This window comes from Phymastichus coffea, unplaced genomic scaffold, assembly GCF_024137745.1.
Source record: "Phymastichus coffea isolate CEN01 unplaced genomic scaffold, Cenicafe_Pcof_1.1 PCOF00033, whole genome shotgun sequence".
Taxonomy (NCBI): domain Eukaryota; kingdom Metazoa; phylum Arthropoda; class Insecta; order Hymenoptera; family Eulophidae; genus Phymastichus; species Phymastichus coffea.
Window position 1 is genome coordinate 188,571 of NW_026706844.1, and position 16,324 is coordinate 204,894.

The following is a 16,324-nucleotide window of genomic DNA, read 5'->3' on the forward strand; positions in this document are numbered from 1 at the left end:
TATGAAAAATTATTCTTAACTAAAAAAATGTTCTACTTTAATAATAAATAGGGGATAAATTCATAATGGAGAATCAGAGAATTAATTTAATTAATAAAATGTACAGAGACATCGGTATGACAAAAATACAGTTTTTTGAGCATTTGACCTTTAATTGACCTTCTTAGGTCACAAATACAAACTTTAAATATCATTTAGATGTAATTTTTCCCGCTCTACACGATTCCGGGGTCAAAAATAGGTGTTCCTATTAAAAAAAGCACGTTGACCTTCAGGTGACCTTGAAAAACGTATTAAGGGTCAAAGTTGATGGTAGCGTTTGATGGCCTCCTCTGTCCCCTGCAACTTTTATAAAGGTCATTTTTTGATAACGTTTGTTTTTACTAGGTTATGCGCGTGGTCGGATTAAAATCAAACACCCTGTATAAATATAATTACTGTCAGTTAAATAAGAAAATATTATTTTGCATTTTAAACTTAAGAATTAGTTTAATCATGTGCCAGCAGCTAACGCACGTGCTAAATGCATGAAAAAATGAGAAAAAGGGAATCCAGAGTAGGCTGGAGGGCCGATGAGTGTCGACTATACGTATCTGCGCGCACCGACAGGGGCGGCAGAGAGAGCTCAACTGTCCCCTCTTACCTCACAACAGTGGAATTCCATATTTATTTTTTATTTCAAAATATTACACTCATCGAAACGGATTTGAATATCTGTTTTTATGAAAAAATTTACGCTCTTTCGATTGGTATGCGTTTTTTTATCTTAGCTTCAGCCGTTTTTGAGATTTAGTGAAAATTAACTTTCAAATATTAATTTCTCATAGAACCTCTTAACCGAGAGTACTGCAAATTGAAGAATCGGTTTTTTCGACCTCGATTTACCATCCACTTCTGTGACACAATCTATTTTAGGTCTATCTTGACTGGACTGATTCACAATTCTCGTACAGTGACTGAAATCATTCTCTTGACACATATTTTAAATAAGGTAAACCCGTCATGCGAGTCAGCTGCAGATGCTTGGAGACTGATTTCAAATTAAAAATGATCGAGCTATACACAAGCGACAATGAAACACTTATTCTGAAATTGTATACCATTGTCTTGTAAAATACAAAATTAAAAAATAGGCAGTTCATAGTCACAATTCAATGCAGTTAAATCATTTTTTATTTGAAAATCGCAAGGACTAGGACTGTGCTTTCTCAAAAGCAGAGATATTATCAGAAATGTTCCTATATTAGTTTAATAATGTGTAAAAATTTAACTAATAATATTAATAATTTTTTTTACATATAAATACATACATATATATATATACCTATATAATAATATATGCTCTTTACGAATTATTCACTAAATAAATAAAAAATTAGATGATTATATTTTAATATTATTCTAGATATTAGCCATCATTACAATTATACTCTTGTTTACTGTAAACGTTCATTGGAAAACCATTATCAGTGATATTGATCCAGACATTGTCAAAATAATCTACACAGTCAATTTAGTAATGACAATGGTTATTTCAACTTTAATGATTACTGGTGCATTGAAAGTAAGTTGATATTTTTCCCTTAAAATCTTATAGTTTAGATGATCTATACTTATTTATTGTTTTGTTTGGTGACAGAGAAGTACTGCAATGATGCTACCGTGGGTGGTTTTAGGTATTATCCTTCTTGGTGGTCTCTTTGTTAGCGTACTCTACACATCAATCAGTTTGTTTTTCAACGATGATGAACTCCATCATATGCTGTATGGCGCATTATTTTTAATATTCGGACTTTTAGTTTTATGTGAGTTCATAGTATTATATGAAAATGCAGTTCCAATCTGAAAAAAAATTTTAACATATATTTTCATAAATTATGAACTTCATTCATAATGATTTCTTTTTTCTAGATATCTACTTGTATTTCTGGTTTGTAGTCTACAGCTATTTCCAACAATTGAGAACAGAAAAAAATACCATAAAAATTGGCCCATATGGACGTCCTTACTTATACCAACGACCTTAAATGCAACTAATAATAATATCTTAACATTTTGTCGTAAGATTTTCTTAAATTAAAATAATACAAAGAATTTCTGTTTTCGATGAAACACTTAGAAATAATATTAATTTTTCAATAAATTATATTTAAAGAAATAGCGAGAAACAATTAAAAAATAATTAGCACTATAATGACTTTTTATTTTAATTTACAGCGTTTATCAAATATTATTTGATAAAAGTATAGATTCTTTTACATTGAATAAATATATTTGAAATAGGACATTGATTACTCATTCAGTAACATCTATACAAATTTGAAAGAATAAATAGAAATGAATATTTCTTTCAAAGCATACATATTATTAAGGAAAATTTTATTGAAACATGTATACATACTCTGTACATATGCTCCTCTAGCCACAAATTTTCTACTGAAAGTAAAAGCCGGACAAGTAGGTATTAACATCCAATTTATACATATTTTTCAATATACCATATAATAGAACCATTTGTTTACTGTTAAAACCTGGTTGGTTAAGTAATTTATTTAATTGATTTTTTTCAAGTCCTAACATTCCTAAAGGTCCTAGAAAGTTCCCTCTACTATAGCACATTATTTTGGTTTTAAAATTGCTTTACCACGCTTTTCTAAATGTTAAAGTGAACGAAAATTAATTTTGAACGTTTCATTTTCTTTCTTTAGATTAGTACTCTAGCTTAAATGAAGGATTTCTTGAAATATTCAATTTTATCATTTTTATAAGAACTTTTTCAAATTTTTTCAAATTTTTTTAAAGTTATTTTTATATTCAGATACTAATATCGGCTGATTGTTATCGTTTATTAAAATATTAGTTGCGTAGAGATAAATTCCACTAGTGTGCGTGTGTCTGTATATGAGTATCAAATCCACAAAACTTTTCGATTCGGTACTAAAAATAAAGTAAAAAATTTGTTGCAAACACATTCTTCACATTTGGTACACGTATTCGTTAATTAAAAACAAAAGAAAATCTGTATCCTTGATCAATTTTTACTTGAGGAAGCGCGTGTCAGGAGTGTTCATTAAAAAAAGTAAAAAAAAAATTGTAATTTCAACATTAATACGAATTTTATTCACTATTTAATAAATATTGCAACGATAATCGATTATAAATATTGATTCTTTCAAGATTCGACAGCACTTGAGGAGCGAAAGCAAGCGAATAGGGGAAAGAAAAGGCGCGCGCGAGGGTTTTATATAGATGAAGTGCACAAACAGTATGACCTAACCCGTCAGCTGGTGTACTGGAAAAAGACTTTGCCGTGAGTGAGAGTGAGCCGAAAAAAAGTACTAGTACATAAAAACAACATCAGTGTCGAGGCAGCAGAGGCATTCCAGAAGGAGATGCAACAATTAGCGACAATTACAGCAGCAGCAGTAGCAGCTTGACCCAGAGTATCCGACGACTAAAAGTTTGTTCGCTCGGTTACGGCTGATCACCGTAACCACAACTCAGGGCAGGTGCATCTATCAGTATCTGAGATATTCATATTAGCTAGTACCGCGTGAATAATTTGATGTATGCACCGAATAACCCTTGCAATAGTCGTACCTACGTAGTCCGTGTATAATTTATACTCTCTCTCTTCCTGAATTATATTGTAAACCATACGCGAACGAAAGTCTTTCGACCCGTAAAAAGACTGTATATTTTAATCCAATTAAAACGATTTAGGATAATTTACCGCCTTGCGATCTTTTGCTCCTTGCTCAACGTTAAATCCAATTCCTAAAGTTTGAACCGATTTTGTCTAGGCGGTTATGGGAAGTAAACAACAGCCCCTTTACACGATACGAGCGACAAGTCATCAGTCAGGTGACTTAAGGTAAGTTCACTATAGGGAGTTACTTGAAGTTGAAGCTAAGTGACGGTTGACTGCATCAAGGGACTTTTGCACTATTAGCTTTCCCGTTTGTACGATATAATCCCTCCCTGTTACAATATTCACTAACATATTTTTATTCTAACGCTTTTGTAAATAATATCATAATAAGCTAACTTATAACGAATAACAATCAATAATTATTAATTTTATAATATTCATATATACATGATCTTTAATTTTAAATCTGTTTTTTTTTGTACCAATGAGTTCTTTTCCGGGATAGGATTTCTCCTTTTATGCCACAAGGATTACTTAATAATTTATTGTCAGTCGCTTTATTTAAACTATTAGTATTAGCATATTCTAGTATTCTATCGTTTGTATGTTTATTTTTGTTTTTTTATTTACTTTCTCTGTATTAGCCACAACTAGTTTAGTTGAAAACACAAAAAATTTAGCTGTATATAATCCTATTGTATAAGCACTTCACCGTGCTTCCAATGCCGTCTGCACGACTTATTCCGTGCCCTGTTGCTATAAAGTTCAACGTAACAAAATCGAGACTTAAATTCTTACAACAATGAAAAAATAAATATAAGTTGGTTTTATTTTTATATCATCAAAATGGCCTATCGCTTTGAATGAGTAAAACTTTAATTTATAGTTTATATTTTATTATTAAATCTAAAATTGGCTGAAAATTTATCTAAACTACTAAAGCGCCATGACGAAGACAGGCTGACACTGTGCAAAATGAAATGCATTCAAGCTTTTAAGTTTTAGAATCGACATAAAAAAAGACTCCTGTGTATAAAAAAACTTGCTTTGCTGATGCCCCACAGTGTATGCTCTAAATCTCAGTATTATATTTACATCCATAATCGATAACTACCACAGCTTCACCAGGTTTCATATTTCATTTTATCTTATCAATGGTACGATATTGATGTTATGTGTCATGGACGTGCTTCAAGAATGCAGCAGTATCTTTATTTAACTCTACAATAAGAACTATAATTTTTCAGTGAACTTTTTTCTTCGACATAATTTTCACAGTGTAATTTTTATTTTTTATTCCTGTTATACTTTTTATTTCATTTCTCCATTCATAATAAAACGTCGATCCAGAAGTTTCATGCGCACGAACGGGCTTAATTTTGCATTTTTTTGCATACTCTGTACATACCCTCTTTTCTAGATCATAAGAAAAACACTTTGTAAATTATTGAGTAGATGAAGTACGCATTATTTTTAACTGAAACAACTTTTGCAATTTGAAAGCAAAATTTGTACGAGTCTTACAAAAACAGGTATCACGACCAGAAATCTTTCACGTCGTGATATAAAAAGAACAGAGTTTGTAAAACTGCAACGTTGAAATTTTAAATGTAGACTGAGTGCAAAACTTTTTATACAAAATATCTTTTGAATCCTGTAAATATCGCTTTCTTTTATTTTTATACTATTTTTAGTGATCACATCTCTTTTTCTTGGTGCAGTTACAGAATTTTTATTTTTTTGAAGAAAAATCCAAATACTTTCTTTAACTAACATATAATAATTTATAGTCTTCTTATTTAATCTTGTGACTTTCAAGCTATTCATGTATCTCAATTTTCTTTTGTAAATAAGGAGTCGCTAAATGGGACAACTAGGTTACAAACACCGATGCGAAAACAGCCCGACACAAATAACATTTTATAAAAAAAAAATGATCACATCTCACGTATGTCTAATTGTACTTCTCGAAAAAATAATTGTTTGTTATTGTACCATTATGTTTCTCAGAAAAAATAAAAAATATCGTCATCGATAATTCACCTCCTATTTATTCACATAAAAGACATAATTAAGCAAAAATAAATTCACAGAAAAATTGTACCTTCTGTAGTCTAAATTGTACCATCAGTACAATTCTATAAATTTGTTTCTAAAAGAAATAATAGGACAATTACAAATTACCACTAATTGTTACAACGTCCAAGGATGTCATCCGGAAATGTACTTTGCGCAGGCGTAGAGCTTTGTAATTGTCCTATTATTTCTTTTAGAAACAAATTTATAGAACTGTACTGATGGTACAATTTAGATTACAGAAGGTACAATTTTTCTGTGAATTTATTTTTGCTTAATTATGTCTTCTGTGCGAATAAATAGGAGGTGAATTATCGATAACGATATTTTTTATTTTTTATGAGAAATATAATGGTACAATAACAAATAATTATTTTTTCGAGAAGTACAATCATACATACGTGACATGTGATCATTTGTTTTTATAAAATGTTATTTGTGTCGGGCTGTTTTCGCATTGGTGTTAAAAACTTGTAATGTTTTACAATTTTGTCTGATATAATTGAAATTTGAATACATTGCTTTATTTTTTAAATTCTTCGTTGAGTTTTATTTTCTCCTAATTGTGCTTCAATTTCACACAATAATAATTTCTGTATTATTTACATTCTTCCTTTACTCATTATTATAACCACATTACTTTCTATTTTTCGTTTTTTGTTAAATTATTTTACTGTTCGACTTTCCTGTATCTGTATATTATGTATTTTTTTAATAGAGCCGAGAATACAATTAATGAATACCATATCATTAATATCTAAGTTCCCACATAGCATGATATATTGCTGCAATATTTCTGCCAGGTTTCATGAAAGATTTGAAACATTTCAGAAAGCTTTTACTCAAAAGTTTCTGAAATATCACTATGTCCATGCAATTCGAGTTGCAGAATATATTTCACGAAATATTTCTGCAAGGTTTTGACGTAATACTTCAAAAACATTTCAATAAACATTGCAGCAGCTTTTCTCCGCAACATTTTTTCAAGATTTCGATGCAATATTTCAAAAACATTTTAACAAACATTGCAGAAACTTTTTTCCGCAATATTTCTGCGCAGTTAGTAGTACAGATATATAAATATTTCTGAAAGGTTTCGACGCAATATTTCTGAAATATATCAACAAACATTGCTGAAACTGTCCATGCAATAATTCTGCAAGATTTCAAAGCAATCTTTCTAAAATATTTAAACAAATATTGTTAAGACTATTCGTGCAATATTATCCAACGTTTTCCAAGAAATCTTACTAAAATATTGTAAATATTAAATTTAAATATTGTTATTATTATTCAAATTAGATAACATAACTTAAGCTTTAGGAATGTAAGAAAAACAAAAGAAACAATATCAAAACCCGTATAAGAACAATTCGGTGTTTATTTACTTGTAGAGCACAGAGACATTGATCAACTTCATTCTCCTATACAGTGATCATTATAATCCACGATCTTTAATCTCGCGATTTCGGTACTTAATCCAATCTAGTTTGTCCTTCACACTCTATAAAATCACATCAATCATGCCATTCATCCTTTCATACATTCATTTCGGTTTAAATTATAAAATTACATCATTCTCATAAAATTAAATCACGCACGCTATTCATACATTCTAAATAAGATCAATCACTCAGTTGTACTTTATAAAATTGAATTAAAGACGCGATTCACACTCTATAAATTCAATCCATCACTCATTACTCTACTCATATATTATAAATAACAGCAATCACTCTATTACACTTTATATTTTTTATAAAATAAGATCGGTCACTCTGTTTATATTTTAGATTTACATTACTTCCGCACGAACGGCCATTTCGTTTCTCGTTTTATAATTTTAATTCAAATGGTTCGAAATCAAAACGTTTTGCACTTTGTTGGGCGACTCACGCTAGGTTAGGCTGGTTTGATGGCTGAACTCGTCAAGTCTCCATCGGCGATGATAGCGGAAGAAACCTTCTTCCCATGCTGCCAGGGCTTCTCATAGTCCAATTATCTTTTCTGATCCAATAATAATGATAGAGACCATCTCAGGACTACCCGTCTTCATCCGCTAGCCAGACAGTACGGAGCCCTCTCAGGTGTTGTCACTTCGACGGCGGGAAACGGAGTCCTCCGCGCTCCGCGGTCCGAGCAACTCACTAGCGAGCCTCGGCATGAAGTTGTTCGCGAGACATTGTCGCAGCGAGCCATCGATCACACTTCGAGCGAGATCATTTAACTCATCTTATCGATTCGTCACAATATTTCAAAAAATATTGGAACAACTTTCACCGCAATAATTCTTCAGCTTAAGTTTCAAATACAAATATTATACAAATATATAAATTCTGATCCTCAAAAAACAATATAAAGTCATTGATATTCAGAATTGCAAATGGTTGACGCCTAAAAGCAATTTAATATTTCAATTTTTTGGCAATGATAAAGATGATTATAATAGTTTTAGTTGATACGTTAAAGCTATAAATTGCAGTAGTGAAATTTAATTTATTTAAAGTCGTATATATAAGTTTTTGTGAATAATGCAGAATAAAAATAATAATGAAAAGATAATTAATAGTATAAATATGTAAAGCAATGGATGATAAAGAGGTGCGAGATAATCATATTTATTTTCTTACCTGTGCCAAAACTACAGAATATAATAAGTACTTATAAATATGATACTGTGTACAAAACTAGACTATTACGTATTTTTATGCTGAATTCGAATCCGGCGTCCGTTGAACCTCAGTGCATAAAATCCAAGAGCATTTTAAGTTTAAATTGTTGAAATCAAAATATCGCTCTTGTATGTTTGAAAAGTCGCTGATTCTGCATAAGAGATCTTTGAAATAGGGATCTTACAATTATTCGGTTTGAGGTGTACCCGGGTAGTCGGTTATTCGGTTACTCGAAATCGGTGAACCGGTTAACCGAATAGTGCGGTTTTCCGGTTGCAGTTAACCGGTTAACCGAATAGTGCGGTTTTCCGGTTGCAGTTAACCGGTTAACCGAATAATGCGGTTTTCCGGTTGCAGTTAACCGGTTAACCGAATAATGCGATTTTTCGGTTGCGGTTAACCGGTTAAATAAAATTTCAAAATAATTTGCGATAAAGAAATAGTAGGGTTATCGACTTAGTTTTTTCGTGAATTGCGTTTTTGTTTTCTGTTACGCGTGCGAAAAGTGTGCAACAAAGGGAGAAATGGGTGTGTCGCGATAGCTAGCACATTTCACGCTTGCCAGTGTGAGATTAGGGCGAGCAAACAATCAAATTTGTCATTTTTCGGCGTGCGGAGATTTTTGAGTTTGTGTGCAAAGTGAGTAGGAGAGCGTACATACATATCTTCGATATCGCAACATTAATCACGAGATGCAAAGAAAGACGAGAAAGGGAGAAACTCAAGAAAAAGGATTTTCTTCTTTCCTTATCTTTCTAGTTTTCGTGAAACCACGTTACATACACCGCATTTCATTTTCGTATTCTCGTTGTACAGTTCAACGTTAACGCGAAGGAGAGTGAGTGTAAAAGGGAGCATTGTGATTGCAGGTTGGTGCCGGTTAGTTGTGCGTATCACATTACATCAGAGTCAATTCGAGTGAAGCGTCGTTATTACAGATTCGAAGGCGAGCCCATGAAATGAATGACCTAGTGCATGAAACTACTATACGCGCTCTTTACACCCTGGTAAAGTTCGCTTTAAACACCTCGAGACATACCTATTGCATAATTGTATTACACAAACTAAAAACTACGATATGCTCCATTCACACCCTGAAGAAGGTGATCCTGGACACCTGGACACTCACCTAATGAGTGTCCAGAGTGACCTGTACCCTGTAGACTCCGGGAATGGTCACTCTACGCACCAGGAAACTGATCAAGTTGTACATCGATAGTTAGCCCGCCAGCGGCCTGCTAGCAGGGAGCTAGCAGGCTGCTGGCGGCCCGCTGGTTTTGACTGGGATTACTGTCAAAAAATAAGTATTGTACATTGATTAATCATCATTTTTTATTTTATACAATATCTCTTTTTATACAATATCTTTTAATTGTCTTTGCAAAGCGTAAATATAAATTTTTACAATAATTATAATTATCTTTTCAAGTAACATTTTCACACATTATGTACATTAACAAAATAGTTTTACATTGTGATTAATACAATGTCTATTATAATATGTAAATTATTAATAAAAAATTAATAAGTAAGACAAAATAACGTAGAACAAAACAATATATATATAATGTAGAAGAAGAAAATTATACATATTGTAGAAACAAACGTATTATTGTAACATAATAATTGTAACATAATAATACAAAACAATGAATACGTAACATCAAGTACTTATATTAACTTATCGGTCTGCCATGAAATGTCGATTTTGGTATAAAAATGTTAATAAATTAACATTATTAGGACCTAGACAGTTTCTATTCGGAGTGACAATATTTCCAGCAGAGGAAAAAGTCCTTTCTGACGCTGCTGAAGTTGCTGGAACTGATAAAAACTGTAAGGCCAATTTGAAAATCAGTGAATACTTATCAGAATGATTTTTCCACCATTGTAGTGGATCCAAATTTCTTCCTAACTCTGGTTCTGCCATGTACATTTGTAGTTGACTCTGCCAATTACTTGCAGGTATTTCACTTCCAAAAAGAAAATCAAAGGCAGATGATTTTGGAACCGGTGAATTAGTGTCTTCCGTATCCATAGGTTCACCTACATTCAAGAGTCCTTTGACGTAATCAACTACTTCTTGTTTCATTTCGGCACTCTCACAGGATAAAGACTTATGCCTTGGATCAAAAAATTGAGATATGTGCATAATATCTATTTCAAAGTCGTTTTCTTCAAACCGAAATCGCCGTTTTAACGAAGAGATTGCTTCTTTTTTAAACTTTTTTGAAACAGCATTATCTTCTGGTGTTGTAGCTAAATGATTAGAGATTATTGAGTGAATAACTGGGCGAACAACAGAAATAGTAACATCTGTTTGGCTACAAAAAATAGTCGTTGTCACTTGAAAGGCTTTTAACGTAACCAATAATTTCTCCATGTCGACCCAGTTACTCTCAGTAATTTCTAGCTTTTGTGCAACATCTCTTTTTGTTACTTGTCTGTCTGCTAATACTGCAGAGATCGGAGTTTTGTTTTGTACTAAACTTTCAAACATGAAATATTTAGAATCCCAACGAGTATTACAACTTTGAATCAATTTTTCCTTCTTCATATCCATTTGAATTTGGCGTTGAGCTAAAGAATTGCTGGCGATATTCGATCTCCGAAAATGTGAAACAACTGCTTGTCCTTTAGATGTCAAAGATTCATAATCTGGTACAGCTGCAAAGCAATCGTGTACAACTAATTGTAGTAAATGGGCATTACATTTTACACTATACGGTATTTCAGGTAGCAGATTACAAGCAGCAATAATTGCTGATGCACTATCATGAACAATAGCTTCCACTTTATTCTCTAAGTCCCAATCCTTGGTAACGGTTTTTAGTTCATTGGAAATGTTGAGAGCAGTTGGTCTTGCAAAAAGGACTTCGTTACAAAGCGTTGCATGATGCATTTTGCAGTTTTCATCCAGATATTGCGCCTCGACTGAAAGATAGCTATTTTGTGCCCTTGATGACCACTCATCAGTTGTCAAAGATACATTTGCGCTTTGCTTAAGTCTTTTTTAATTTTCAACTTAACTTCCTCAAAATAGCATTCTAACCGTCGAAGTATTGTCTTTTCGCAAGGCACTTTGTAACCTGGTTCTAACACATCCATAAAATCTCTAAAACCAGATGTTGAGACTAAAGAGATGGGAAGAAGATTAGTGGCAATTAATTTTGCAGTTGCTTCGGTTATAACCTCTTGACGTTGAGCAGAGCATACACCTGACCCATCATTTCGTCTCTGTCGCTTTCGCGGGATGTGATATTCTTGAGATTCAGTAAACGATAAAGTAGAAGCTGACAAACTTGAGCTGCTGCTTGCATCATGGTTTTCGCTGAAAACAAATTATACATTTTTGATACATTTATAATAAATATAATAAAATATAAGGATTAAGAAGATAAAAGACAATTAAAGGGCAATTAATAGGATTAAAAACAATTTCAACATGGGTATTAAGACAAAACTAAGTTTTAATGTATTTTAAAAATATATATTTTATAAATAAATGATTAAAAAATTTTAAAAATATCTATCAAAGTTAAATTATTTCTTAAGTTACAATTTTTAAAATATAATAAAATGTTTCAAGTTTTTTATAATTATATTAAAATAATTCCACACAAAAACAAGTAAACACAAATAATCACCTATACTCGAAATGTAGTAAAAGTGTAAAAGCATTTAATGAGTAAAAGTAAAATATAAATTACAAATATTATTATCATCGTTCGTTTCTGTGACAAACTAAAAATTAGATTTATAGACTGAATAATAAGCCATAGGGGTTGATCTTTTGCAATTCTCTCAAATTTGAGAAATATTGTTTCCAAATAATATTAAATAAATAAAGGAATTTAGAAAAAATTAGAAAAGGAAATAATATTCGTTAAAGAAAAAATTTCTTAATATAAATAAAATTCTAAATTATTGAAATACCTCGGTTCTGTAGTTGAAATATCAAGTGGGCTCCTTTTGTGAATCGATTTTAAATGATTGGAGATGGCTGAAGGTGAATTTGAATAACTGATGCTTTTATTGCATAAATTACAGGTTGCGCTCTTTTTATCGTCAGCAATTGTAGCGTAATTCCATACCCAACTATTCATTCGATTTGACATTTTGCTATCTAATAATAACACATGCCAATATTTTATAAACAATAAAACTTATTTTTTGTGAACAATTTATATATGCTGAAGTAACATATTTGATGTTACAGATGCGCTGCGAGCAAGTTGTATAGAGAGGCTTGGATTCAATTGACAGTAATGTGCTATTTCGCGCGTGTTGTATGTATTATACGAAATAACATTTTATGCATCCCCGCGCGTGCTCGTGCGTTGCGGTTAATTGATTAATTAGATTCTTTAATAAGATTTCAGCGCTGGATTAATTCGGTGCTTGTTTTTCCGCTTGATTTTTTTTTTATACTTTAACGTCTGCAATTTTCGTAACGAAAAAAAAGAAGAAAAAAAAAACAACAAGTTTTTTTTTTCTTAATTCTCGTTTCGTCGTCGTCGTTTTTTTCCGCTGTATACCTACCGAAACGATTTCGGTGTCGCCCGCCACGTGATGAAGATGCCATTGCGCATCGAAACGTCACATCATTAAAATAGTGTTTTTTCATTTAAAACACCCTTGGCTCGGACCGAAGTAAGACGAAACCTATCTGAAATCAAGAGACTAACTTTATTTTATTTTTATTTATTTAACTTGGGGTGGGTGGGGTTTGCTCTTTAAGATAAAATAATTCTTAATTTAAGACAACCTCTGCCAAAAAAAAACAAGCAATTTAATTAATTAATTTGTAATTTTTTGAAGTTTTTTTGAACCTTTGATGTACGTGTATACATAATTACAAACTTTTGCAATCATTTTTAAAGGTTTAACTGGCACTCGAGTGATAACTCTTTTTCGTGGAACCCAAAAACAACATTTTTTTATCTTCTACCTGCGTTTTTAATTATTTTTGTTTTAAAAAAGTTATATTAACTTATTCTGTGCATACTGACCTTTCACTTAAGGTAACTTATATTTTTGCGCAATTTTTTTTTGCATGGCTATTATCAGAAGAAAATTAGAGTTATATCGTTATCACACCGATAGTAATAATAAAAAAAGATTGCTCAATAAGTATTATAAAATATGATACCTACGAGTATAATCCCTATTAATAAGAAAATGCAAAAAAATATAAAAAATTAATCAAAAAATTTTATCCGGTTAATCGGATTAGTTAACCGGATCGGTTAACGGTTTTGCAGTTAACCGGTAAACCGCAACCGATAAAACCGGCAATTCGAATAACCGGTTGTAAACCGAATAAAATCGGTTAACCGATTAACCGGTTAACCGAATAATAAGAGCCCTACTTTGAAACCTCAAATTTGTAAATAATGCAAGAATATTCTAACTTTGTCGATCGTCATTACATTTCATTTTTTCTAGTCATTAATAACGGTGTTTAATCATTCCGGAAAGTATTTTAAACGTGTACTTTCAAAATATATTGTAACGGGACATTTACTTGAGTTGTTTCGAACAGAAGTCGAAACAAAAATTAGTTATTATTCGCGGATGAAAATTATATGTAGCGGGCGTTGTCGTTATCCTGTACAACCCTATGCCCCTACAGGGAACGGGGGAGGGAACGGGGCGAGAAACAATAATGTGAATGACCATTATAAGAAAAGCGGGAGTGGTTAGGTTAATAACTTGGCATGAATTACAGGTAAACAGTAGTTTATATCAGCAAAAGCGAAATTAATACAAATTTTAGAATTGTAGAACGCAAACTCAGCGCAAATCGGGCGACGCGCTTGCGTCACGTTAGCCGGTGCAACACAAAGACTCGTAGACATGCACCCGAGAGAAACGTGTATAGCGTTATGAGCCGCCGCCAATAGAAAGTGAACCGGTACGCCATATACAAAAGTGTAAGTTGACACGCTCACTCAGCCACACTCGCAGGTGGTCGACAATCGGCGCGACAAAGCGTCAATACGCTGCACAAAGAAATGATAACATGCGCCCGACGCACTAAACGCAGTAGCAAGCGGATCAAACCAAAAGTTATAGAAAGCGAGTGTGAGGACAGAGAGTGCAATAAAATAGAAAGAAAGCCAAGTGACGAGCTAGTACTTACTGTACTGATCGCTCGTTTAATCCGTCAGGATTCGATAGCGCACTTGCATCGCGGACCTAGCTTGCTCCTGGTTAGGCGATCGTCTTAACGTTCTCGCTTGGATCCTGGGTTATCGCTGTTAATATTGCTAGTCGTGCGCGTTGCTGCCTTCTTTCTCTACTCACTACAATTCTCCGCGTCGCACTCCTATCATTCGTATATTCTCTCTCTCTCCTTTCGATAATAATCGCATCTCCGCGAGCTTCGCGTCGCGCGCTTACTATCGACTATCGAAGGATTGACGCGTCACTTACCGGTTCGCTGATATCTACGCTGCAAACATCTCATATAAATAAATACATAGAAATATTACAAATATATTTATTACTGGCTTCGTGGAGGGAGAGATACATAAAGAACTACAAGCCATTCGTTATAATACATTTCCCGAAATTTTATCCATTATGGTGGAAGTAAATTAAAACAATATGATTGAATATATACATATAAATCTATTTCTGTGTGTGTGCGCGCGCACGCGTGTATGTGTGTGTGTGTTATTGCAGTCGGTACTAAATTGATCAGTTTTTAAAAATCGCAGTAACCGATTCGTTGCATCGGCGGTCATCTTGCTTCCGCCATAATAAATGAGTTTTCGGAAAATAAATTTTTTGAAAGTATATCATTCAATAATGCACATTTTTTTTTACTACTTTTAGTGGCGGTTGCAATCACGACGCTCTCAGAAAGCTCGATTATGATCCGCTTTGATCTCGGTGATTGACCTAGAAGGACTAATGCCTGATGACGACCCAAACTGCGAAAATGAAGCACATGCGAAGATTTTGCAGAGATATGCGGGAGGTTCCAGTAACCGGCGACGCAACGCCTTTCCTAACAAGGGAAGTTGAAATGGCCCTTAAAGCGAACAAGGCAGGGAAATCACCAGGCAAAGATAGAATAGAGTCAGAAATGCTTGTTAATGCAAAACCATTACACAGGAAGTGACGCGACTTTTCAACGCCTGCTTAAAATGCGGAGTGTTCCCCAAAAGATGGAAAAGTGGAATGCTAATCACGTTGCTCAAAGGGGTTGAGAAACCTGAGAACGAGATTAAATCATATACGAGGGTAGTCCGATAAGTACTTAGCCTCACCGCCCGATGGCGCCACTCTCGCAAAAGAAATATTCTATCACGTAGTACAACCTTCTCGATGGTTACTGTCAAGATTTTAGCCGGATCGGAGTTGTAGTTTATTTTTGAGAGCGTGTGAAAGCAGGTGTGTCCGTTGATTTTTGAAAAATGGAAAAAGAGCAGTATCGGTCGGTGATTCGATTCTTGCTTTTGGAAGGAAAATCGCGCAGCGAAATCAAAAAGCGCTTGGATGCTGTGTACGGTGATTCTTCTCCTTCGATAGCGACCGTCAAAAATTGGTTTAACGAGCTTCAACGTGGTCGCACGTCAATTTTTGAAGAGCCACGTCCAGGTGCTCGGAACACGGCTACCACAGAGGATAACATGACAAAAATTCACGATCTCATATTGGCAGATCGACGATTGAAGTGCGCGAGATAGCTAAGATCGTAGGAATCTCAAAAGACCGCGTGGGTCATGTCCTGCATGAAATTTTAGGCATGAGAAAGCTGTCGGCGCGATGGGTGCCGCGTTTGCTCACTCCGAACAACAAGCGCAACCGTGAGACAACTTCAGAGCATTGTCTGACGCTGTTTAAGCGCAATCCGAAGGAGTTTCTGCGTCGTTTTGTGACAGTCGACGAAACATGGATCCGCTGGTATATA

General features: G+C 33.5%; 2 protein-coding genes across 2 annotated transcripts in view; one reads left to right on the forward strand and one right to left on the reverse strand.

The window, feature by feature from the left end:
• Nucleotides 1-3,742, forward strand: part of LOC131663324 (uncharacterized) — a 93,190-nt gene extending 89,448 nt beyond the window's left edge. Inside the window, exons 2-4 of the mRNA XM_058933680.1 lie at nucleotides 1,406-1,564; nucleotides 1,640-1,805; nucleotides 1,912-3,742. Of these exons, the coding sequence (XP_058789663.1) occupies nucleotides 1,406-1,564; nucleotides 1,640-1,805; nucleotides 1,912-2,027 (441 nt within the window). The 3' untranslated portion in view covers nucleotides 2,028-3,742. The remainder of the gene's footprint in view (nucleotides 1-1,405; nucleotides 1,565-1,639; nucleotides 1,806-1,911) is intronic.
• A 6,339-nt stretch (nucleotides 3,743-10,081) lies between these two features.
• On the reverse strand, nucleotides 10,082-11,302 carry LOC131663333 (E3 SUMO-protein ligase ZBED1-like). The gene has a single exon (XM_058933692.1). It carries the CDS (start codon nucleotides 11,300-11,302, stop codon nucleotides 10,082-10,084), a length of 1,221 nt encoding a protein of 406 aa, XP_058789675.1.
• Between the last annotated feature and the right edge of the window lie 5,022 nt (nucleotides 11,303-16,324).